We start from the raw sequence: 27,332 nt of genomic DNA on the forward strand, positions 1-27,332 counted from the left end.
TGACCTACGTTTCAGTTGTCTCGTTATAGCGGGACTTTTCAGTACATATAAACAATTAAATGTAGGCTACTGTATGGCGTGGCGGGACTACCGTATTCTCGGGTATTTTATTTATGCGCGCCATCTATTGGGGACACCAATAACTACGTGATGCAGAAACGTATCACTGGTTTTACATCGGCATCGTACTCCTTTTCAAAATGTGGTTTTTTCTCAACACTATTAGATAATGGTAAAGCATCATAGATGGCAGTATTCGTTGGTGCATTTTTAAAATTATCGGATATTTTAGCAAAGTAGCAATTTACATTTCGTAAATAATTGCGCAAATATTTTCTAAAGGCACCTCAACATTTTAGTACCTAGATCAGACGAACCCTGTAAGACCTCCCTTATTTTAAAAGAGCTGAAAATGTCAGCCCATGCTGCTATCATAGATAATTACGTTCTGCAACTTTGGAGTTTGGGCTTAGGCTCAGACCAACTATTATATAGGAACTGCCTCGTTTAACGTAAATTTTCTGTCAAAATATATAATCAACAATTTAGTGCGATTATAAAAACTGTCTCTATAGCATCGTTGTTTCATAGTTGTAATCGTGTATGTCAATTAAAGAGCTCCGTAAAAATACCTTTTTGTGCAGTTGAATAATGTAAAAAACGGGTAAAAACTTGTAGTTTAGTAAAAGATATACACCAAATCTAAGCTCGTTTTCCTTAGAAAATGACAGAAAATTTCGTTTGTGAATATGGGGGTGCGGTACTGATCCTTCTATAATTGATCTGAGGGCTTAGGTTATGTTTCTTCGTTGCGTTGTTCACAATCCCTTTCCAAACAGTTGGGTCTTCGGCATTTCTTATAGCCGCTGTTTGTACATATGTTTTCTGTGCCGCTGTTACTGTTAGATGCCCATTAGTGTTTTCATTGGTCTGACTGGCCTAGGTGATAGACCGCGCGGTCTTTTGCCTTCCACTTTACGCACAACCATCAATTTGCCCAAGTTATCAGGGTGACGGCGGGCAATATGACCAAAACACCATTTAAAATAAGTCGTGAAATGACATGCACATCGAGTATGCCTCTAGTGGTAGCTAAAGGATAGCTAAACCAAATATCACGTCCTCAGTTGCCAGACATTTAGCATAGTCGCAACTCGTAACCCTTCCCAGGATACTCCTATTTATTATTATAGAATTCAGTCTTCCACAAAACCTACGGGAGCCATGAATTTTTCCGGGATGAGAAGTAGATAATCCAGAATGAAATCTATTTCTATTTCAAATTTCAGCCAAATCGCTTCAGTAGCCGCAGCGTAAAGGAGGAACAAACATACACACACATTGTGTATTGTGTATGTTGTGTATTACAAATAATATTAGTGTGATTAGCTTCACTTGTAACTAACTATGTATGTAAGAAAATCTGGGAATTATAATTTGACCCACTTTTCGGTCTTCGATTAGGATGAAATTCTGCACACGCTCTGAGTTCTGATGAATCATAAATATGATAGATTTGATCAGATCAGGCGTTGTAAAGTTTGAATACCTAGGTATATAAACTGATCACTGAGCTGTAGTACGTAAGTAGCTGTATTGATAAAACCTGTTGCTTAACTTGCTTATGACAGTAAATAGACAAAGATCACTACCTACTCTAAATGACTTATTCATCGTCTAAGCTTTCTGCTTTATTAGATAAAGTGTATGTCTATAGAGTTACATTAACGATCATACAACATGCATTTACACACACAACTATCGGAATCTTTAACGCATGATTCACACATTGATCGAACCAGGTTTTTCTACACCCCTGCGCAAGAGCACGCACACAGAGAAATGTCAATAGGCGTGAGCCAACTTCATTCAAAGTAGTGTCTGTGATCGGCCCATTCGTGTTTCACTTGTAAGTTCCAACTTCACTTCACTCGTTTACGATCAATTCGGTGATTCGGTCTCATTGATGACGTTTCGTGCATGCAAACAAGAGTTTATCGACAGTTTTGTTTTGTCAATATAACGTTTCTAACTGCTGTGTTATTGCTACTGTGTAGTGTTTATTTAGTTTGATCTATTTTTTTTAATTTAATAAAAATGCCAGTGTGTTTTGTGGTTCATCAGTGAAGTTATCGTTTTCTTTAGTGTTTGGATGTTGAGATGACGAAAATATCGTGATCTTGAACTACCGGTTAGTATGTTATTATTACTAGTTTTATATTTATCTTTTTCTTTTCATTATTGCTCTTTTTGTATCAATATTGTTTACTATTAAAACAATAATACCAAAGTGTCAGTTTAAAACGTTTATTTATTCAAAGGTGTTATATATATACATTAGGTAGGTACATTTACAATTTAATCATATTTATGTTTAATCGGTAAAGGCACAAAATTGATTTCATCTGATTTTTCGGTTGACGTGTTATCGGAATCTTGGAAAGGTGATTCACTTGTGGGATTTCTCTTCATCACATGTTTTGTACTAAATTCGCTTCTTTGAGATTTCCGATCGAAAAGTTTAGTTTTAGTCAACTTGTCCGTGCCAGTTTTTACGGCGACATTCCGTTTGATAAATGGTCTCCATTCCGTAATTTCCGTACTTAGCTCGGGGCCGGTAATTTCTTCAGTGTTTCTCCGTCGCCTTTTTCCGGAAGCAACTCCCAGTTGCAAAAGAATCGGATTGCTAACCAGCGCTGCAGCGGCGCCTAGGAGAGCAATACCAGCAATGGGCCACAAAACTGCTTTGGCTGCCAATGCCTGTAAAGATGTAGGTACCTATCTTTACTTCATATATGGAAAAACAAGTAAAATCAAATTAGTTTCTAATTAGGTATCTAAAATCCGTATTGGAAACGACCTTGACTCATTAGATGAATAGTTTTTTACTTATATCAAAATTAGGATGTTATATGTTATAAAATAGGTATGTTGGGAGTAGGTTACCTCAAAATTCCTGGCATTGATGATGGCTAATAATGGTAAATAATACTTTGGTAAAAAGGGGGGAAATGTGGAAGGCAAACAGCCACGAGGTAGATCTCCAACCCGATGGTCCGATCTTCTAAAGGAAACAGGAGCCCGCACCTTTTACAGTACCGTCCAAATGACCAGCGACCGTACTCGATGGAGGAGGCGGAGCATTGTAAACCAAACGATGACTCGCCAAGGTGGTCACGATCCTATCATGAGGGACCGACTAGACAGAGAGAGAATACTTTGGTAGTAGCCTATATTCTGCTCCAATGTCTAATTTATCTCTAAGTTTATCAAATTTCACCCAAATTGGTTCAGAGGTTTAGCTGTGAAAAGCATTCAGATAGATTTACTTTAACATTTATAATATTTAGTGAGATAGATACCTACTACCTCCTTACCTATTTGAATGGTATAATAACAAAATTCACTGAGGCAGTTATTATACTCGTATCATTATCAATGACTTCGTATTAACTGGGTTATCAGGTGGGCGAAGTTAATTTATTCCAACACTAATATTGATCAATATTATATGTTGGTACCTACTTACCTACCTCTTTAACTTTGAGTGGGCACAATGGGTTTTGGAATTCGAAATCTACACACGTAATAACTAGCAGAGGCCCCGCGGTTTCACCCGCGTAGTTCTCGTTTCCGGGGGAATACGGGGATTAATAAAGCTTATGACACTGGTAAATAACGTGGCTTTCTATTAGTAAAAGAATTTTCAAAATCGGTTCCATAGATCCAGAGATTACCCCTACAACTTCACAAACTTTACCTCTATAAAATATTACTTCATATTACCACAATAAAGAAACATTACTCTGATATTACTCGTAGATAGTTTTGCATATAGGCTACTCGTATAGGTAGCTTAATTTAGAAAATAACTTTTCCATTAAAAGTTTAATAGAATTTCAGCATATATGGATTTTTTTGATTACCTGCAACTTTATTGGGAATTCTGAAATAAAGTAAAATGTTTAAAAAAAAAATCTAGTTTTAGACAACTTACGTGACTGTAATGTTTATGGTGACCCAAATTATAGTGACCATCGTAATATCCGTGATGATGGTTGAAGTCGTGATGATCGTACCCGTGGGGATGAGCTTCAGGGAGATGGTAGTCGTAACCGTAGTTTATATGAGGGTATTCCTCATAATCATGTAGAGCAAAACCTGAAAAATTGATACAAACTCCGGCCGCTCAGAAATTGCGTTTCTAACAGGTCGTGATCGATGTAACTTCAAAATGGCGGTAAAATTTTATTAACCTTATACAGTGATAACATTATAAATTCAATAATTATGCCGACTTACAACAAACGTTTTAATTTTAGGCTTAAATTATTAACAATTAATTAACAAATATATAAAAAGGTGACATTGACAGGTGTCAGAAACGCAATATCTGAGCGGCCGGACTTTAATTTGTCAGTTTCACAAAGTACGAGTAGGTGACATATTTAACCAACTGGGCCAAAATGCATCCTTGCAACTTGGGATAAGGTGGGTGAAATTTAGGCCCAGTTGGTAAGCCTCAGAAATTGCTAGTTATTTTACTAAAAAATGCCCCCATAATTCAACGTTCTAGTATGGATGTCATGAAGAAACTAACTTTGACGTATGCTAGTTGACATACATAAGCGAAATAGAGATTCTATATAACAAATGTCATCCGGTGCCCACTGACAACCGTTTGTGGATATCATACAGTAGATAGATGACATTTCTCAGTCGAATTGTAAGTATAATTTAATAGGTTGTTGATAAAGCTAGCCTTAGCTAGCTAGCCTAGCTTAGCCTCAATAGCTCAACGGTAAGAGCGGTCGAACTCATCACCGAGGGGTGGTGGTTCGATCCCCGTCCCGTTGGTCTATTGTCGTACCCACTCCTAGCACAGTCTTCCCGACTAGTTGGAGGGGAATGGGAATATTGGTCATATTATAAAAAAAATATGGCAAATATTCTTTTTAAAAGAAAAAAAAAACCAAATTAGTGAATAGGCCAGCTGATGGTAAACGAAGATATTGTCACATAACATTAAGTGAGACAACGGTAAAATGATATCTGAGACAATTCAGAAAATGAAAAATAAACTTCTTAATTTCAGATATAGCCTGATTGGAATACTTTAATATACTTAACTTTAATATAAGTAGTTGCATTTTATAAATTAGAAATCTAGATACGAAATTGTTAATTTATAATTAATTAAATTATCAATGAATTAATAACGGAATTAACTAATCGACAAAATAGTAACTTCTTCATTTGTATCATTGGAAGTTACAATTTGAATGAATTTAGAAATCATCAGCTTCCCTTTATGTAATCTAATTTACATACTTGATCCGACTAGTAAGTACATATTCTATCGCTGGCTGTATAATCAAAGTTCATATTGTAAAGTTGATTGATGCAAATGGACTCCGTAATATTAGAAGTGTATGCATGCGATACATGATACAATGCACTGCTCTGTAGACTGTGCTATAGTTAACATGTAAGACACCCTACAAATCGGTCCTCATCATCATATCAGTCTAAAGACGTCCATAGCAGGTCAAGAGACTTTTGTAGCAACTTCGAAACATTGGTCCATAACTACAAAAAATTGCCCGATACTGATCACGCTGGGCATGCGGGTTGGTCAGCGGAGAGCTAGACTTCTAGCGCCGATGTCACTACTGCCTGACACCTGTGTCATTTAATAATAATCTAGCCTGTGAGAATGGATATGTTACCATTAAATTGTATAATAAGTTAGTTTACAATCTCACTCGTGATATTATAATCTACCGTCATATTGTGAAAACTGAAAATACTGATTACAATTTAACGTGTTATTTTTCGGTATATTATAATCTATCGGAAGTGAAACCGTTAAATTGCAATCTTAAAACGTCAACTGTTCGAACTTGGCCCTGATTGGTCGGCCTTACAGCATACCGTTCTGTGTCCATCCTGCACAAATCAGTACATCCCATTATTAGCAATGGCGCTAGATAGTAGTCGAATAACCATGGTAGTAGTAGCAGTTCCTAATACTTGTTCATATGTATTCTGTGGTATTACTCCGGATTTATAAAGTCTTACCCGAATGTTCTCTGCTTATTAGACCTCGGCCATAACTGGAACTGGACTGTTTGTTATCGGGAACGTCCTAAAATAAAAAAGAATTTATGATTGAAAAACATTTTTTTAAAACGAGGTTCTCTGCTCTTTCTGCTGAGAAAAAAATCTTGACAAAAAAATACTACATAATCAGCTGTTATTTTAATTGTTGTTTACAAAGATTAATTGAAAAGACAACTACATTATTAAGATAGATAAAATATTATTATTCTACGCTTCTATATACTTGTATTTTAAGAATACTTTATTGAACAAAAATTGTAAGCTTTCAAACGATTCATATAATACCGAGTCTGCAACAAATTCAAAAGACACCGCTCAAAAAATTTAATTAAAAAACCGTCTACGAAACACAACATAAATTTAATTAACGGGGCAAACAAACTTAAGAGTCTTATAAAACATCAATTTTATATCGAATTCGTATTGAGACTTTTTCCTCCAGTGAAATAATTAAATCCAATTAGGTACATCGCGTGGCCAGCGTTGCCAATGCCTATTTTCCTAATTACCCAGAATACAGCTGAATTCCCCAAATTGTAAAAAATATGCCTATTTTTTATAGCACCCCACTTAAAGCAAAAACAATGCAGTTTTTATTAATATTTTTTTAGAGCTTTTGCCATATTATTATTCTAATTTCATACATTTTTGTAAAACATTTAACGAATAGCATGATTTTATAAAGTATTTTTTTATTAAGTAATAGTAATCATTAAGTTTCGTAACGGCGATAAATGCAGAACTTAAAAAATTTAAAATTGAGATCTAATTTCCCTCAATTTGGGGAATTCCCCATAAATTGGCAACGCTTGTGCGTGGCATCGTCCAGGCACGCTTCGATGACGACCACTTGGTCGGTGCCCTCTTTTCACACGGCTCTTCGATGTTTCGTTTCCGATTCAACCTTCTCGAATGGATCACACGGAATTATACAAGACTCTGTCTCTAACGGAATATAACTAGAGCGCATTTGTTTAACATATCGGGGAACATGTTCAAGGTAGATTTATGTGGAGGGAACGTTCGGGCAATGAATACACAGACAGTGTTTAGAAATGTTGGTGTTTGTAACTTTATCAATATAATACAGGAATACCTACGAGTATTATGGAGATAGGCTGTATTCAAAATTTTCTTATTGCCAGTTGGATAAGTATTGTTTCAGTGTGGCTTACACTGAGTCTGGCTGCAGACTTAATTAGAAAGAAACGGATGGATGGATGGATTTTTCTGGGATGAAAAGTAGCCTATGTGTTAATCCAGAGTAAAATCTATTTCCATTCCGAAATTCAGCCAAATCCCTTCAGTAGCTGCAGCGTAAAGGAGGAACAACCATACACAATTACACACAAATTTTTGCCTTTATTATATTAGTGTGATTTATAATCTATAGGTATATAAAACAGCCCATTATAAGTTTAATATCGTCCTCGAAATTGCATATTAAGGTAACCATCTTTCGTAAATCCCATTTATAATAGAGATCAAAATCAATAACAAACCTACTTCCACCTATCGAGAAAAACCAAACTGGTGCAGTAGTCACAACTTCACGTATAGAATAGAACGATCTAAGAATAAAACGCTTCACATTCTTTTATTCCAACTATGGAAAAGTGAGTCAAGTAGGATGAACTTTTTTTACCCGCATGCATTATTCACTAGATATTACCGAGAAGCGATCTCATATCTGAGTTGGGAGTTAAGGGGCTTTTACACTTGTAGTTTTTCAACGAGGCATTATTCAATCATGTACTCTATTTTTGAATCGGTATAATTTTGTTATAATTATTTTATTGAACATGTATTATGTAATATGTCTTAGTATGACTTGACTTAGACGTTACACAAGAAACTGTCATATACGTTTGTATTTTTTTACGAGTGTTTATAAGCCATTTAAAAAGCCGCGTATTTGAACGTGTTTTGACGAAGACTGCTGTCTAACTTTGCCACAGATGTAATTTACAGGAATGTACCTAATATGAATATTTGTTATTAATTTCGACTTGATACTTATACCCGTTCTTGATTATGATGTGACTTGGTTTTGTGCACTTGAAAACTGAATAATATGTACTGTACTAAAACTGAGTAGTATATTCTAGGCAAGCTTGCTCCAATTTAGAACTCTCGCGTCTTAGTAATTTAATATTTAATAATATTGCTATTATTAAATACTATATGAAATACTCGCTCTAATATTTATCAACTAGCTGATGCCGCGCGGTTTTACCCGCTCGGTTCCCGTTCTCGTAAGATTACGGGGATGATATATAGCCTATAGCCTTCCTCGATAAAAAGGCTATATAACACTGAAAGAATTTTTCAAATCGTACCAGTAGTTCCTGAGATTAGCGCGTTCAATCAAACAAACAAACTTCAGCTTTATAATATTAGTATAGATTTAGTAAATAATAAACGAATTTCAAGTGTAGAGGTTCTTTAATAGAGACAGGTAATATGCTAAGGTCGTCACGGGAAAAAGTTCCGAGCTATGCACTCCGAGTTTCGACGGCAATTTACTTATGTACTACAATGTGAGTACATTTATGATATTCAACGAAAAGTTAGTTGATTATGATCTATACAATGCTTATTTTTGACAGCAGAAAGCTGGAAAGAAATAGCTGTAGTCCGGTCTAATTTGGTTGCCGATGGAGTTACAGGCATATGAGGCTAACATTTACCCCTCTGGTTGTTTCACATTACACACAGAGCAGCACTTAACCCTCGATGCAAAAAGAGGGGTGTTATAAGCAGCGCCGGCCCGAGGTAAATTTTAGAATGGAGCGAGATCCAATTATGGCGCCTTTCCTGTTTGCTCCTAATATTATATACTAGGGACGTTTGAAAAGTGCGTAGCCTAACGTATATCGGAATGTCATACATTTTTAACCGACTTCAAAAAAAGGAGGAGGTGTCTCAATTCGACAGTTCGTTTTCGATTCAAGCCGTTTAAATTATAAAGATTTTAATTGGATTTTCAAACACTTCTTTCAGATACGGCTTTAATTAGCACAGCACTAACTTGGTAACGCCTTCAAACTGATCAGAAGGTAGCACATACGAGAAATAAATTTCTTTTCGATCTTGTCTTTACCATTTCGGCACCCCCTAGGATTTGGCGCCTGGAGCGACCGCTCCGTTCGCCGTATGGACGGTCCGGCCCTGGTTATAAGTGCCAACGCAGCATTCAAACGGATGGACCGATTTCAATGCGGTTTTTTTCATTTGAACTTTCCAGGCGGTGGTTCTTAGCTATGGCTTTCTATTTCTTTTTTTTTTAACTATTGTTGGTTAATATCGCAGTGACTCGTCGCCTGATGACTGAGCCACGGGAACATATCGTAAACTACTGCAACTTAGCCAGCGACCGAAACCTACCTGAGTTAACTTAGGACATAAAATCCTAAATTCCATTCTAGCCTTAGCTACCATTCGCACGAGCGTTTTTTTAACGGGCCTTAAAAAAGCGTTCAAATATAGTATGAAGTTAAATGAAGCTCTACTTCCAACGCCCAAAATTGAAAATACAACGCAGCTCGAAATAAAGCGTCGCGTTTTTCAAACGCTGACGTGTGAACATTACACTTGGGAATGCATTTGTTCTATTTGAACGCTTTTTTAACGTCCGTTTTAAAAGCGCTCGTGCGAATGGGGCCTAAAGCTTTACAAATGACCATTGCGCCGGGAATCGAAGTCAAACCCTTGATCATTAAATACGTTTTAGCTAATTTTATACGGGGAACATTATTTTATCATTCAATGGCGTTTGTAATAAAAATAATGTAAATTATATATCGGCACTGAGTCACGTTTCCGCTGAAGCAAGTTATCAGGAATGTGGGCCACGGCACCAGCGATATGTTCTGAGTTCTCACAGTCAGCCTGTATTACTACATTTCAAAATATCGCATACAGTCCAATGAATATTTTATACTATAGATATGTTACGTGCAGGGCGTGCGTGCCTTATCCAGCAATTTCGCCGCTCCGGGCAAATATAAAGCCGCCCTTTCCATACACCAAAATAACCTATTTTTAGGGTTCCAAACGTATGTATATAAACGGATCCATTGTAAGATCTCTCGAATGTCTCTCTGTCTCTGTCAATTTTCTTCATTCCGAATCTACTGGACCAATTAAATAAATTTTACCACACTTCATTTTTGCCCCGCGTGCTTACAAAAACAAAATCACCGGAAAAAGTGATTCCAATTTAGCGAATCCACTGAGCGCACACATGCACAATTTTGTTACACTATAAATAGGTAACAAAACTTACATTATAAATATTATTTATAATGTAAGTTTTATTTTATAAATATTATTATTTATATTACATTATAAATATTATTTATATATAGTTTTTACACTTCATAAACACACATTATGTGTTTATTTAATTTTATATATAATATATATTTTAAGGTTCGTTGTTTAATAAGCGACTAAATTAAATTAAGACAATTATGCACATTTGTCCACCTTAGTTTTGATGCGCTAGCGCCCTGTCTCTAGTATAAAATATCGTTGCTACAGTAGGTATAACTTATTTACACCCGACTCACGTAAAGTTGTAAGCATGGACTTACTCGTAATATTTAGCTCACTAACTGCCTTATTACTTCCGTGGTTAGTTCGTTTAGTTACGCACAATGAGGTTTAGGGTTCAAATCCCAGGCTAGCTGGTCTATTCACTAGTTTAAAACAACTTATTGAAATCAACTGATAAATGTCATCTATCTACTGTATGATATCCACGAAGGGTTGAAACACCAGATGACATTTGTTACATAGAATCTCAATTTCGTTTATGTTATCTAATATAGTCGAAGTTAGTGAATTAGCCTGCTGGCCAACAAAAAAAGAAACACGTTAAAGGGATTTTTATTACAAGAAGAATCTTAATAGCAACCAGAAATTGGGTAGTTGACGGTGTTGTTAAATCAGCCACTGACGTTCCACTAACCTCACATGCCTGCAGCGCTAACGGCTTGACAGCCGATAAAACTGATCGTGTGTTGGTCGCGATGTGCATGACATCATGCCGATTGCGACCAACACACATAGGTTGTTAATGATGATAACGATGATATATGATGATGATATAAATATGGACGAATATATCATAACTTCGTGAATTGCGTTTGAAATACGAGTATGTTCAAATTTATTCAATGCATAAAATGATAGTTTACTGCGAAGGCCAGTCGATAGTGGGTGGGTATCCTTTCTATTAACAAAGACCTGATAATAATAGGCAATTTCAGAATAGGTGCCTAAAAATTACTTGGTAAATTCGAAATTACCTAGATGAATTTGGTATTTTACATACTTTACGCCCATGGAACAAAGTAAATGCTAATCAACGAATCATTTTCACTATACTCGTATTATAATATTTTGTTGTGACATTGCAAGGATATGGACATTACACAGTTATCCACATCCGTTTAATTGAGACTAAACATGTATTTATAACATTTTTGCAATGCATTATATGCTAGCGCTTGACTTCAATCAAGCCTGATGGTAAGCATAGAGCGCGCTTACCTAGAAGATGCCTATTCATTCTTGCTTTGAAGGTGTTCAAATTATAAGTGTCATGAAACACAAAAGCCGGAAGGGCATTATACATTATTTTCTCCCTATTACCAAAGATATGCAATATCATTGTCTATTTTATTCACAAATCATTATTATTAGTTTTACTTATATGCGACTGAAGTCCATGATATTTACCAAGACTATCTGCCTGTTAAAACTCATTGAAATTGACTTAGTATTTCTGATTTATTGACTTAGAATTTATAATATATACAGCAATAAACAAGCCAAGAAGTTTTTATTAATAGTCATTACATAACATGTTAATGTGATGCCATTTATTTTATATCAATTTGATTTACCTATATGCAATGTTTTTAAAAATAAATTAGCGACGATAGATTATAAATTATCCTTATAACTAATAATACTTTACTTCAATTTATTTAATTTACCTTAAAATGTATTGGATGATATGAAACTACATCGGTATACCGCTTCGAATCCTCCTTCTGTAGAGTTTTTACTATTGTTGAATTCTGTAACAGGGTTTTGGTTTTCACTTAAATGGCAAAATACTTAATACCTGGTATTAAAACTTTAGGTAATTACTTAATTTGTTAAATAAAAGTTTTACTAAGTAAATTATATATTTTTACTAGCGTATGTTCGACTCAGTCTTCGTTAAATTGTGGTGATTTTTATAAATTTGGGATAACTTTTTTTTCCTACAGTGTGTGGTGTTACATACACTTTCGTACCATGCAGGTTCCGGACATCCCTTACCACAGTCAAACATTTAACCCTATCCCCACCAACTGGCATTTTAGCAACATGGTGGGTAACGTTTTCCTACGAAAGAACGCCTAGCGTGGGCCGTTAGATAAGGCTGACGATACATTGATAATAATAATTGTTTCTACTCTCATATTACAGTTCAGGTACATAGATTAAAAATGGTAGGTAGTAGATACTTACAATATCATTTTCCTTCGGAGCGAATTCCCTGATGTGCTCGTTCAAATTGGAATTTGTAATAGGATTACATTTCCCATGTTCCGTTCTTACTAGTAAAATAATTCCACACAAAAAGACAAAGTTACACGAACATAATGAATGCAACCGCATATTGTAAACAGAGGATAGACATGAAAACCCTTAAGCACATGAAATGTCGTATAGAGCTCATGTTACATTAAAAGAGTAAAGGATGAACCGGTATACTTTATAAAAAATGCGTTTTGAAGAGGGGTTCGTACGACATTATGAGAGGCGGTGAAACAATGGTCTCCAATTGTCTCCAAGATGGTGTTCCGCCCTCTTGACTGCATTGCGCAGTAATTTCATTGTCTCTAATCATAACGATGGTCACGATATTGCAAATTGTTACATGGTGTACGCACATTACTTTGCCTATTTGTACAATTGCTTTAGGCTGCCTGCTCATTGTGATTTTTGTTACAGACACTTACTGTCACCAAGTTGAATGCTATTAAAATATTATGGATGCTTTAGGCATCATAGTGTCTGTAACAAAAATCACAATGAGCAGGCAGCCTAAAGCAATTGTACAAATAGGCAAGGTAATTTGTTTAGTTATTGTTATCAAATCACAAGTTATTAAAAATTTGGGATGTGTGCCAGCTATTTAGACGTGCCACGTAGGTATTAAGCCTGTGAAAATTTCGCCAAACGAAAAATCCCAAAGATTTTGAAGTTGTCAACTGTAATAGCAGATTGGAGATGGAACGTCACAAGATATCACTTGAATTTATTGCTTATCTGATTGAAATAAAGACGTATACTTCAATGCTCCGTGATCGACTTAGGTGCATAGCGGCGCATTTTTTCTCGGGAGCATCGAAGAGCACCATGGAAAATTCTATATCAACGAATGCCCCGGCATGCCCCGTTCATTGTATTTTAGAGTAATTTTCGTATCAGCGCCAGCGGATAGATGAACCATGCTCGTTTTTTTCTCATTCCATTAAATCCCGTGCGCCAAACTTTGCAAATAGTTCCAGCATACGGATATACTTGTGTAAGTTACAGTTACAGTATGTATGTGGGCTAGTAGGTACTCGTAGGTAGGTACATTACTACAAAAGTGCACTCAATGACCTATTTCTTTTTTATTCCAATTTTAAAATAAGACAGTAGTAGATAATAGTGACAAAAAGCAATGGGTGCAGGTGACAGTAGGTGATTGTGGTGTGGTCACTATGAGTAATTGTAGTGAGTCGGAGCCCTTATAGATCAAATTGCGGTAAGGCGAATTGATTTCGAAATAACAAGGGAAAACGCAATGGTAGTAACAGAAGATGCTTACTTATGTTGCCGCCGGTTCCACTCGAGTACAGTTTTCAAGAAGCTAATGCGAAAGCAAAGAAAGTAGTGCATTTCCGCACTGCATAATGTACGTTTATTATGCGTGTTGTTGTCTATTTTAATTATAATTGTATGCAAGAATGTTTGTTTTTATTGATTTAGTTTGTTGTAAACATAGTAGTACTTAACTACTTAAATACAATTTTGAAGAACCCCGGAAGGTCATGAAATTATTAAATTACACTATAGATCAAGTCATCAATATTCTCTTTTAGTGCGCTTTCATCTCACTCGAGTATATTTGCCGACATTCGGTTATTCTTTCCCGCTTTAAACCACCAGAAATTTTAACCGGCTTAACCGATTTTCATCAAACATGTCTAATAGCACTCCGCCCATAAATCGCCTTTCATACAAAATAAACTAAATTGAAATCGCTTCATCCGTTCGGGTGCCACAGACAGACTGACAGACAGACACGTCAAACTTATCTCTCCTCCTTTGCCATTGCCATAGGACAGGCCATACACAGAAACAGAGAAAACATAATAAGGAATTACACCATAGACTATACAATAGCTCTCTAATCAACGGTGTTGTTTTTTTGGCAATTGGCAGGCCTTCTTCGTAGTATGAACTCAAATCGTGCCAACTTTCAGTTTCAATCAGTAGTTTCGGAGAAAGAAAAAAAATCTTTGTTTTGTATTTTCTTGTATTTTTTAATAGATTGCTGTTAGTGTGATACTATCATGATAAAGAATAGGATATTCTTAATGAATTAAACAATAAAACTGATACAAACCATTCGTTTAATCCATCATACCCTCGACACCAAAGGGGGTAAGTACTTAGTGTATAACAAAAGAGTGGAACAACAAGCAACATGCAGAATCGTAATATGCATGCTTTCCTGAGTTTAAAATTGTAACATGCGGTTTTCGAATCGTGCAGATCCAATACCTCACAGATCCTGGTCTTCAAATTCAAACATCAATCTATACCTATTTGATTATATTCCAAATTGAATTAATAAATAAGGTTCGGTTACAAGACGAACAGTTTCCCGGCTTTATTAGTTTAAATTATTTATTTAACAGCCAGATTTACGATTGCCGCCGCCGTGCGCGATATATCAGGGAGCCCCAATAAAATTCTCTTTACACGGATATAAAGTTATTTAATGTGACATTTCTCTTTATCACCATTATCAACCCATATTCGGCTCACTGCTGAGCACGAGTCTCCTCTCAGCGTAAGAGGGGTTAGGCCAAATAGTCCACCACGCTGGCCCAATGCGGATTGGTAGACTTCACACACGTAGATAATTGAGAAAATTCTCAGGTATGCAGGTTTCCTCACGATGTTTTTCCTTCACCGTTTGAGACGGGCTTAAGAGAGTTGAAGATGCATGCCGCGGACCGCATTCGAACCTACGCCCTCCGGAATCGGAGGCAGTATATCCACTGGTCTATCACGGCACTGATTTAAATTAAAAAAAAGAAAATAATTATAAGAAACACATGCCATCTAATTGTTTACCCATGGGCAAAGGTACCCAATACGCTGGCGCTACCCCTGTGGATGACAAGGCTTATCCTTTACGCCAAATAAGCGCCAGCTATTGGGTCACCTGACGCATGTATCTTTAATTTAGTAACTTACAACATATACCAGTACTACCGCCTTATTTCTGCCGCCAAGCCATGCTGTTTCGGTCTGGTTGCTCTGGAAATTACAGCTCACCTGATGTTAAGTGAAAACCCATCGCCCATAACAATATGACATCGCAGGCCACGCAATACACGATCTACTATGCGCTGTCCGTATTCATCACAGTAAAGCTTAAGTGTTTTATGTTCTGTGGTATTCAGCAAGGCACAGGTGATTAGGCACATGTTCCTGTAATGTTAATTCAATGTAATATTAATTTGGCTGGTGGGAGGGAGGCTTTGGCCGTGGCTAGTTACCACCCTACCGCCAAAGACGTACCGCCAAGCGATTTAGCGTTTCGGTACAATGTCGTGTAGAAACCGAAACGGGTGTTTATTTTATCCTCCTCTTAATAAGTTAGCCCGCTTCCGTCTTAGATTGGATCATAACTTACTGTTAGGTGAGATTGTAGTCATGGGCTAACTTGTAAAGAAAAAAAAACCTGCAGCCATGTCAAAAGTAATAGTGACAAGTAAGTATAGTAAGCTGGTCTATAATTTAATTCCCATCCGTTGGATAGACGTCATATCTTAGCACAAGCTTAGCTTAGCTTACTCAGAGGCACAATTATCTGCCCACTTTATCACATTAAGTATATTTCGTATTTTTTTCATGATTTATGGAAGGACTTTTCATACCTATGTTTTGCTCCAAGGTCCAATTTACCATTATACCAAAATTCATCTTGATCGGTTTAGCCGCATAGCCGTAAAAAGGTAACAAACAGACAGACTTATTTTGACATTTATAAATTAGTATAGATTAATTATTAGAATTAGACAACATTGTAAGTTTCTTCCATGTTTGTTTACTATTCCATGTTTTCTGGCATTTTCCGACCACGTTCAATCCCCTTTATTTCACCATCTTAAATTCTTCAGTAGACCCTTTACCCATAGGTGGAAAAAGTATCGGATGCCTTTTCAATTGCTACCTTGCGGAAAAAGGTAGAAATTAGAGCAGAGGGGTTTGTAATAAATGATCTTGTGGGATATATGGGTCATAAAAAGTTGGTACTTTTAAAGGTATTGAAAGAAAATTACATCAGTACGCCTAGCATGTGACCAACGACCAACGATATTTTATAGTATAAATATCGTTGCCAAAGACATAATTTAAATTAAAACGTACCCACCAAAATTAAAAGCCCATACTTGGTAGAGGTACTCAACGACATGCAAGGTATAGTCCCTTGTTTATAACCACGCTCGAGTAACTGAAAAAATCCCCTCTTCGGTTCCCCTACTACAAGAATACTAGCTGCATTTCCGCGTTCGACGCAGAATTTTTGCAAGACCTTTGCGCAAAAAATGTTCTAGCCCTTTCGTCACCAGTACAGAAAATAGCCGCGGAGAATAATAATTTTGTACAAAAAATTTCGCACTGCGACTCCGTGGTCCAGCGAACAAATATATGTAACTCTCAGTCTGAGTGGCTTGATGAAATAAATCTTAGATACCACCTACCTATCTAAATTAAAATTCCGAGGAAGTTACTATAAACTTAGCAAACGCCGCGCGGTTTCACTCGCGCGGTTTCGGTTCCCGTAGGAATAAGGAGATAAAATATAGCCTATAGCACTTAGGGATAGTGTAGCTTTCGTAGCATTTACCATATAAAATTCCTGATTTCTGAAATCTAATTTAGATAGCAAACATCGATCAACGTCTGGAGCCGTCAAAGATCGTTTAAAGGTAAAGCAGGTGTCAGTCCAGATAGATCGAGTAATCGAGCTTCAATAGAAACGCGATTAGGGATCGCTTGATATTATATCTTGACTGATGGGTTTTGAATCACAGCGACTGTTGGAACTTGAACTACTAGTAGATGTGTACGCAGTTTAAAGGCAATCAGAGATATCACCGTGCAATGTATGAAGCGACTTTTAAAAAGAAAGAGATTCAAATTCTGCTGTATGTATTTGAGACACTGATGCATTATCAAATTAATTGATCAATTGCTAGGCGTACAAAGTATGGCTAGAGACGAGATAGACTTGTTTGAGCCTAATATTAAATGAAAAGCGAGTAGTTGGTGACCCTGGTAGAAGACCTTGAGATGTAATCTACAGCTATTCTGATTGGTTTCACGAGAAATGCATAACGTTCTCAAGGATAAAGCGTAGGTATCTGTATAATTTTGGATAAATTCTTTACACTGAATACATAATAGATCAGTGGTTTAATAGAAAAAGTATCTACGGGCCCTATTATTTGATAAAAGAGAAGAGAAGGAAGATCAAAATGACGGAATTTTCAATCTTATTTATCCATTTGGATTTGAAACTATTGCAAATAATTTACTACTTAAAACTGTTTTTCTATTCAAGAGTCATGATTTACATACCTATAGTCAATGACAGTAGAAGAAAAAAGAGGTAGATAGGTTACATAAAACACATTCGATGTTTACAGTCACACATTTATGCGGCGTTGTCAACGGCGCGATGACAATGCGGCGACAGATCTCAGGTTTGCTAATTAGCATAGTTTCACTTGCGGTCCACGTATAATCTATCTACCTACCTTTCTTTTCTTCTAACACCATTGCCTATACTAAATAATTTCTTCTCACTGGCGTCATATTATATTTGGGTTCTGTTTATTGTCAAAGAATGACGTTGAGGAATTATACATATTGATATTGATCGAATTCATTTCATAATACAAATAGTAGACAATAAAGATCACTTTAGACTTCCATCACTTCAATGGTCACAATATCTAAACAGTGTTATTATTATGGTCAAAATATTATTGTATGACTCATTAAGTGTCTTGAACTTTTCAGAATGTAATGAATGAATGTTATGATAGATATGAGGTTTAGTTTTGCATTAATATAATCTCAGTATGGTATTCATTTTTGGCGTACATTTTTAAATAACGATGACTTTTGTAGGCATTCGGATGAAGTTTGACTCACACGAGAAGTGATATGAATGAAAGTAATTGCATAGATATGATGTTATTTACATTACATTGTAAATGAGTATTTCTTAAATATAAATTACTATAAAAAAGATATTTGCATGATAGCCAATAATTTTTAAATTGTGCAATTTTTTATAGCTTTTTATAACTTCTCAACCAAAGCAAAGCAAAGCCGTGATAGCCCAGTGGATATGACCTCTGCCTCCGATTCCGGAGGGTGTGGGTTCGAATCCGGTCCGGGGCATGCACCTCCATCTTTTCAGTTGTGTGCATTTTAAGAAATTAAATATCACGTGTCTCAATCGCTGAAGGAAAAACATCGTGAGGAAACCTGCATACCAGAGAATTATCTTAACTCTCTGCGTGTGTGAAGTCTGCCAATGCGCATTGGGCCAGCGTGGTGGACTATTGGCCTTACCCCTCTCATTCTGAGAGGAGACTCGAGCTCAGCAGTGAGCCGAATATGGGTTGATGACGACAACCAAAGCAAAGAATCCATACGAAATTATTAAAAATAAACTTTTATAAACCAAGATATTTTTAGGACAACATTTATTTTGGACTAAATACTAGAACACAACGATAGATAGTTCTAATAGATTCCTCAAAGAAATTCCAAGTAGGTGCCTACTAAAAATACGAAATACGGTACGTATAGATAAACAACAAATAAAAACATTAAGAACTGTTCCACATGGTTAGTTTAGCGGTAGATAATGATTATATTAATGTAGTGTGCTTTAAATTTTCAACTCTTATCTTGTACCCTTTTTTGCTTTTACCAACATCATCTTCTAAACATTTGACATTTATTTCAAACACTTGAGTACTAGAGGACACTTCAAATGCATCTCCGACTGATATTATTTAGAGTCGACGCACACATGTTTGAATATATGAGTATCTACAATCGGTATATTTCTACCTATTTTAGCGATACATACTTTTTCATATAAACAATTAATAATACCTCGCAATTTCACCCGAATAGTTCCAATTCCCGTGGGAATACGTGGAAAAAAAAATAACTTATGCTACTTCCTGATAATGCTGCTGCCTGCTAATTACTATTGGTTGAAGACTCCAGTAGTTTTTAAGATTATTCGTTACATACTAAAATAAAAATCTTTCCTGTATAAAATATTTCTTATTAATGTAGATTGGCGGTAATAGCAGATGGTCCACCTGATGATAAGAATATAACCATGTCTGTCTATCAAAGACCCTTTATCTCATGAACGCGTTGAGGTATCGAGGTAAAATCAAAAACATGCACTCAGTTTTTAAGGCCTTTAAAACTTGTAAGTTAATGGAAAAAATAAACGGTTTCTTAAACCGTAAAAGACGTATAAGTAAGTATTATAGTATATAAGTACTAATATAAGTAGTAATATAGTAGTAGTAAGTATATACGACACGTTAGACACGAATTTACAGGATATTTTTCCGTTGAACCAAACTGGAAAAATATAGCCGGTAGTGCTATATACGTTGTGAGAATCTATAAGTAGCTAAGCATTTATTTACTCTATTAATGTACTTAATTTTAAGCATGAAATTAATGCATTAGCTGCTGATTTTCCTAATGAAAATAATAAAAATAATAATAATATACAAATACCTATTAAATCCCGATTTTAGAATCGAATAAACCGGTAATAAATATTTAACACAAAAGGAAGAAATTACCAATTGATGACTTAAGTAACGCAAATCTGATAACATATTATGAAGAGTTGTTGAGTCATTAATCGGCAAATCGCGTGACTGCTTTGCAATAACAGCATGAGTTCGCGACGACGTTGTTCTGTCTTTGGACTTCACTGATGAAAAGCGAGGATGCGCAGCGATGAATGATTTAAAATTACATTTGAACAAGGGTAAAGGACCCAATAGTCAGCCCCGCACCAGCCAGTAGTCAGCCTTTACAGACATTATGAAAAAAAATGATGATGATGATACCTAATAAGTAGTAAAAGTAAAAGGCCGATTACAGCGGACACTCGCGACTTCGTCCGCGTATAATTCAGTATTTCATAAATCCCGTGGGAACAGTGGATATTTTCGGGATAAAAAGTAGCCTATGTGTCAATCCAAAGTAAAAATCTATTTTTGTTCCAAATTTCAGCCAAATAGCTTCAGTAGCCGCAGCGTAAAGGAGGAACAAACATACACACTTACACACAATCTTTCGCATTTATAATATTAGTGTGAAGATGGATGGATGGTTCTTGGCTGGTGGGAGGCTTCGGCCGTGGCTAGTTACCACCCTACTGACAAAGACGTACCGCCAAGCGATTTAGCGTTCCGGTACGATGTCGTGTAGAAACCGATAGGGGTGTGGATTTTCATCCTCCTCCTAACAAGTTAGCCCGCTTCCGTCTTAGATTGCATCATCACTTACCATGGTGAGATTGTAATCAGGGGCTAACTTGTAAAGAATATAAAAAAAAAACCATAAATTTTATAGATACTACTATTATTGTGGAGTGCCTCGTCTGTCTGTCTGCCTGTTTGTCTGTGAGCGATAAATTGTTTGCCACGGTTCACGATAATAGTAAGTATTAAGAACGTCATACAGGCGACTGTCACCGTACTCTTGCTATCAGAAAAACCCTTTGATAGTAGTTTCTAAAATTTTTGTAGTTTTAGATAGGTGTGCGCTGGTTCTAACAGAACGATGTCAACGCGAGACATGAAAGTGACGTATGAAAAATGCGGTGTACCCTGCTTAATGCAGCTGAATATGCGAAGGGTGCAAATGTGCAGACGTATGGGGATTCAAAATAGAATGTGGGGTGACTTCAAGGCGACGGCACTTATGAATTTTTCGAAATGGATGGTAGAGTTTTATAAATAGATTTTTTTGAGATTAAAATGTTGTTTTGGAAGACGTTGCACTGTAGTTTATTTTCTTAAAAATCATTATTATTTTTTTAAACGCAAGCGATTCACTTGTTTTTTTTTTATTTTAGCAAATATACACCTTTACGAAAACGACTGTCGTAAGGCAGATGACCACTGCCTTAAGGTAGTATTCCGATCTTCGCGACCGCGACCTACGACCGAGACGGGGTCGCACGACCCACTGCAAGTATGAATTTACACTAAACAAATGCGGTCGCGCGTCGCGGTCTCGGGCTTAGTTTAGTGCTTCATATAAATTCATACTAAGCAGTGGGTCGCGCGGTCGCCAAGTACGGAAGACTACCTTTACGACAGTCGTTTTCTGACTTAACAGCAGAAAATGTGCCAACAAGTATATAATTATAATCTGCAATTTTCAAACATTCAAAATCTCTGCAACATACTTAATATGTTTCGTAAAATTTTCGCTGGCTTAAACGGAAATATTTACCTATATTGTATAGTGTGACGAGTACTTATGTCTGGACAATATCTGTTGTCAATAATTAATCAATGAACCTAAAACTTTTGTTGCTATGTACGAGTATATGTTATGATGAGTTGTTTGTTGTCACATAGAAGAACGGTTATAGCTAAGTCATTAAATGCATTAGTTTAGGTACATCAACTTGTAAATCATACATTGCTTTTCTAGCGCCACTATAACTCTACACTAGTACAAGGATAAAAAATATTGCGTTAAAACATTTACTTTAGGAGCCACTGACTTTACTGACTTTAGGAGCCACTGCGACGTGTAATTTGTAAATTATCAAAAGGGAATGTCCACCAGCCCATACACGTCGGCCCAAGAAACCCAGGTACAACCCCCCATAAAAGTATATGGAGATGATAATATGATGTATAAATAAATAAGGATTTGGTTAAATAATTTTTTTAATAAAAGTTCGCGTCTTCAATCGTACAACAACTATATTACTGTCAAATATCTTTGTGAAACTTATTTTTTGGGGAAAGTTATAGCAAACCGCTAAGGATAAAGTAATTTATTCATTATTAAACAAAAATTATCAAGTATTTTTAAGTTTTATGTAAAGTGCGGGGCGGAGACGAAAGGTCTGGACCGGGAATGGTCATCCCCCTTTAAATTAACGTTTACAACGACGTTTATTCCATTTGGAAAAGTTTAACAACGTGAACTGTTCAACACGTACATATAAAACCATAAACGGCCCTGTGATACATGTTCCCAATAAATCTAACCCAACGAAAACACACGTCGCAAAACCCAAAAGCCGGAGAATAAAAATTACACTCGTTACGGCTCGAGGAAATGGGGTTAATAAAAAGACTCCGTTTTCGGTAATTCGGATCGGGTGCTGACAAACGAGCGGGTTGGTCGCATGGGGTAGCAACTTCCACACGCATTGAAACAGTATGGTGGGTTTTTGCTCCACATACCCTTCCGTAGAAGGGAGGCGTGGCATATATTGGGTCGTTAGAATACGCTGATAATGACGATAAATGCAAAATCATACGAGTACATATTATTATTACTTATTCATCGTCATCATCATATCGGCCGAAGGACGTCCACAGCAGGACATTGGCCTTTGGTGGGGACTTCCAAACATCAAGATCCTGAGTCGCCTGCATCCAGCGAATCCCTGCGACTCGATTAACACTGCGCTTTCTAGTACGGGGTCGCCATTCCAGCAATTTGGGACCCAAAGTACGAGTACATATTATTATTAATTTATACCTATTTTAAATAATCTGTTAGTTGCTAAGCATTCACTTAATCTAACAATGCACACAAATGTGTACATAATGTATCCATTCGTACCTATTAGCCGTTTATTTTTCTAAACAAATAAATAAGTAAGTAAGATGTCTTGTGTATGTTCAAACGCATTTAATATCTTTGTTAATGGACGTCCAACGTATCAGTTGTGTGCATTATAAGATATTAAATATCACCTGTCTCAAACGGTGAACGAAAAACGTCGTGAGGAAACCCGCATACCACAGAATTTTCTTAATTCTTTGCGTGTGAGAAGTTAGCCAGCCAGCGTAGTGGACTATTGGTCTAACCCCTCTCATTCTCAGAGGAGACTCGAGCTCAGCAGTGAGCCGAATATTGGTTGAAATGATGAAGATAATCTTGTTGAATGTTGCTCGCGATTTTACCCCCTTAGTTTCCGCTCCCTTTGAAATTCCGAATTTGAAATTTGAAAAGTCAAATATGATCGTGTTACTCGCTGATGATGTAGATTTCAATTTCTGAAGTTTCTTCTGAAGAAGAAAGTGAAGTTTTTAAAGTCAGTCCAGTAGTTTCAACCTATCAGAACCTATTCTCTACAAACGGAAAACAAACAAAAATCTTTCCTCTTTATAATCTCTGTATAGATAATAATATAATCTATTATGGCATCTGCGGAAGTAAATTAATGATTGTCAGACGTATTGCACCCTTTATTTCCTGATTTCTCTGTCCACAAAAAGAGAGAGGGTGATAAATAAACAATTTAATGATGTCTGTGCTGCCCTTTACCCTTTTGGCAGTCTATTGTGTATAATAGAGTAATTAATTATTGAATTGCAGGAATTAAATTGCGGAAGCTCATTATGAACTGTGAGTACTATAATTTCAATAGCTCAACGGTAAAGGCAACGGACTCACACCGAGAGGTAATGGGTTTGATCCTCGCCCGCTGGACTATTGTCGTAACCCACTTTTAACACAGTCTCATATATGAAAAAGAATGGGACTCAATGAATTATTTACAAATTAGCCCTTGACTACAATCTCACCGTTAGCAAAGTGATGGAAGCGTGTTAACTTGTTAGGAGGAGGATGAGGACACCGCTTTTGGTTTCTACACGATATCGTACCGGAACGCTAATTCGCTTTAGCGGTACGTCTTTGTGTATAGGTATAGTCTACCTACCATACGTCTAGGGTGGTAACTAGCCGCGGCCGAAGCCTCCCATCAGCCAGAAAGAACTAATTAAGAAAACCTTAATAGGCCCAGCCGGGGATCGAACCCAGGACCTCTAGGACTCACGATCGGGCGCCCGGAATCAAAAAAAAAACTCAGAATAGGTGCAAGTATATTTTACCCATTAACTCTAACGGTGGCTACGCGGCATCGTACCGGAACGCTAAGTCGCTTGCCGTTAAATAACTACGACCAACGCCTACAATCAGGCTAGGTCTAAGCCCGCGTTATGCGCGTTATGCGCGCTAATGACATATCTGTATTATAAAAATCTTTGGTGAATATAATAGAATTATTTCATCTTAAATGTTCTGCCACTGGAACAGCCGACAAGCGGAAACTGTGTCTAAGCCCGCCAAACCACAATGCAATAATGTACAAGGTCGAAGAGAAACTTCCATCTTAGATTGCATCATCACTTACCATCAGATTGTAGTCAAGGGCTAACTTGTAAAGAATAATAGAGATAAGATATTGATATTGTTAAGAAATATATTAAATAGACGATGATAAAATTTTAATCCAAATAATAATGATGAATTAACCGCAACTAGTCATTGAATCTATTTAATCCTATTAATTTAGGAAAATTTTATCTTGGGGCTTAATACATAATTATACTCATACATATTTGAATAAAATGCAATAACAATTAAATAAATACGTGCACGAATTGTTTAAAACCAGTAGATTAACGGTAAATTCAGCAACAGAGGTGGACGGAAATCAAATAAATTGTGGGCACAAAACGACCCAACAATCCCATAATCCGAGCTGCGAACGTCGCTCGGTGCATTGTGGTCGCTAAAATGTTGCATTTTACTTTAAAACTTGTTCGCAAGTTGTCATCACTGAAAATAGCCACTAAAATTTATCTCGAATTTGGATTGGTTTATTAAAAAATATTTATAGCCCAAAGTAAATAAAAGACTATATTTAGTCCAAACAAAGGAGTTGTTTGAAATTACCTACTTATGGGGAATTTTTTATTTGAACCTGGTAATAAAATAAACATAACTTTTCGTGTCGTTATAATATAATTATAACGACACGAAAAGTTATGTTTATTAAAAATTATAATATAATATAATCGTCTTTTTAAGTTGATGCGTGTTTCACTTTAACTTTTCAGAATTTGATTATTTGGATTATTAATTGGAATTTATTGGCAAAAGGCTTACTTCAATTATATTAAAAGCGACAAAAACAGTTGAACTTAAACAATCATTCATATAATATTTAAAAATTAAGTTACGCAATGAATGCGCCATTTTAAGCGACCCTGAAAATACAGGTTGTTTAATTTGCAATACAACGAAAGGGATCATTCTCTCTATTATATTGGAATCGGCACGTTCGGTACACCTTTGTAATCTATGAACAGTTCGTTTCAAGTATCGAGTTCGTTTTGGTAGAGTTTTCATTTAAAAAGTCTCGAATATTGCAGCTTTTTAGGGTTCCGAACCTCAATGGGGAAAACGGAACACTTATTGGATCAATTGGTCGCCTGTCTGTCTGTCTGTCAAGACCCTTTTTCTCAGGACTTACTTCCTCAGACGAACTCTGGTACGAACAGCTTTACTAAACAGCAATACAATCAATCAGTTTGTTTGCTTATACATGTGGACACGATGACAACAATTTAAATGTAGATACAATGTTTTGCCTTCAACCGGTATATTAGTTTATGTCATCCGGTCTTTATCTCCATCATCATCATCATTATCAACCCATATTCGGCTCACTGCTGAGCTCGAGTCTCCTCACAGAATGAGAGGGGTTAGGCTAATAGTCCACTTCGCTAGCCCAATGCGGATTGGCAGACTTCACACACGTAGATAACTAAGAAAATTCTCAGATATGCAGTTTTCCTCGCGATGTATTTCCTTTACCATTCGAGACACGTGATATTCAATTTCTTAAAATGCACATAACTGAAAAGTTGGCGTTGCATGCACCGGACCGAATTCGAACCTACGCCCGCTGAATCGAAGGCAGAGGTCATACCCACTGGGCTATCACGGCTCACGGTCTAGCCTCATGTGCCTGTAATTATACCAACTATGCCCTTAACAACGTAACACAGCAGTGCTGCTTGGTGACCAGAAATAAACATGGCGCTAGGATCTATTGTATGCAATGCAAATTCTTCAGACGAACTCAGGCACATAAAACTCTACATGGAGTAATCATACAATCAATCAATCCATATATTTGCATACACATGTGAACAAGATGACTACAATTTAAATGTAGATACAATGTTTTGCCTTCCATCTGTATATTAGTTTGTCAGCCTGTCTTCATCTCCACCATCATCTTTCAAAATTAGCTCTTACGTAAATTGCTTTTGTATTTGAGCATAACTCACGCACGGATGGCGTAAAATCTAAAAAGCCCTTTTAGTAAAACGACACTTATTTTTGGTAGCCAGGAAATTGCCTACTCCTAACTACGGGGCTTAGAGTGGAGCTCGCAGCAATTCTGTTAAAACGTGGGGGACGTGTCAAGTTTCAATGTTTCATTTTTTGGAATAAACAAATTGCCATATCCAATTGACGCTTTATGTAAATAGGGCTGTAATTTATGGGTTATTTGTATGATTTAAATCTTACATAGGTACCCATCAGTGGCGTGCATTTCATATATGCACACAAGAATTGCCTGCCCTAAGGAATCATCATAGATAATAGACAAAGGATTTATTTAGTTCGTACAATTAGTACGAACAATGCATACTCTAGTTAAAAACCTTGTGCACTCCACTGGTATCTATAGGTATGTTTGAAATAGTTATACACGTACAATTTTGTTA

The 27,332-nt window shown here is 36.4% G+C and overlaps 1 protein-coding gene and 1 long non-coding RNA gene across 2 annotated transcripts in view; one reads left to right on the top strand and one right to left on the bottom strand.

The window, feature by feature from the left end:
• Positions 1-1,853: 1,853 nt before the first annotated feature.
• Positions 1,854-27,332, top strand: part of LOC128198884 (uncharacterized) — a 42,943-nt gene continuing 17,464 nt past the window's right edge. The window contains exon 1 of the long non-coding RNA XR_008251582.1: positions 1,854-2,191. This is a non-coding gene — a long non-coding RNA (uncharacterized LOC128198884). The remainder of the gene's footprint in view (positions 2,192-27,332) is intronic.
• LOC112054382 (uncharacterized) lies at positions 2,312-12,887 on the bottom strand. Its single transcript, XM_052886357.1, has 5 exons — positions 12,655-12,887; positions 12,132-12,215; positions 6,082-6,148; positions 3,998-4,161; positions 2,312-2,760 (listed from the first exon to the last, which is right to left on the bottom strand). The coding sequence occupies exons 1-5, from the start codon at positions 12,802-12,804 to the stop codon at positions 2,359-2,361; spliced, it is 867 nt and encodes a 288-aa protein (XP_052742317.1). The 5' UTR covers positions 12,805-12,887; the 3' UTR covers positions 2,312-2,358.

Source organism: Bicyclus anynana, chromosome 16, assembly GCF_947172395.1.
Source record: "Bicyclus anynana chromosome 16, ilBicAnyn1.1, whole genome shotgun sequence".
NCBI classification, from domain to species: domain Eukaryota; kingdom Metazoa; phylum Arthropoda; class Insecta; order Lepidoptera; family Nymphalidae; genus Bicyclus; species Bicyclus anynana.

Excerpts from the sequence above, each read along its gene's own strand:
- LOC112054382 (XM_052886357.1), bottom strand. The coding sequence starts at position 12,804 with ATGCGGTTGCATTCATTATGTTCGTGTAACTTTGTCTTTTTGTGTGGA. Across the intron at positions 12,216-12,654 it reads CTCCGAAGGAAAATGATATT|AATTCAACAATAGTAAAAAC; the intron begins GTAAGTATCTAC and ends ACCCTGTTACAG. Across the intron at positions 4,162-6,081 it reads AATAAGCAGAGAACATTCGG|GTTTTGCTCTACATGATTAT; the intron begins GTAAGACTTTAT and ends TCAATTTTTCAG.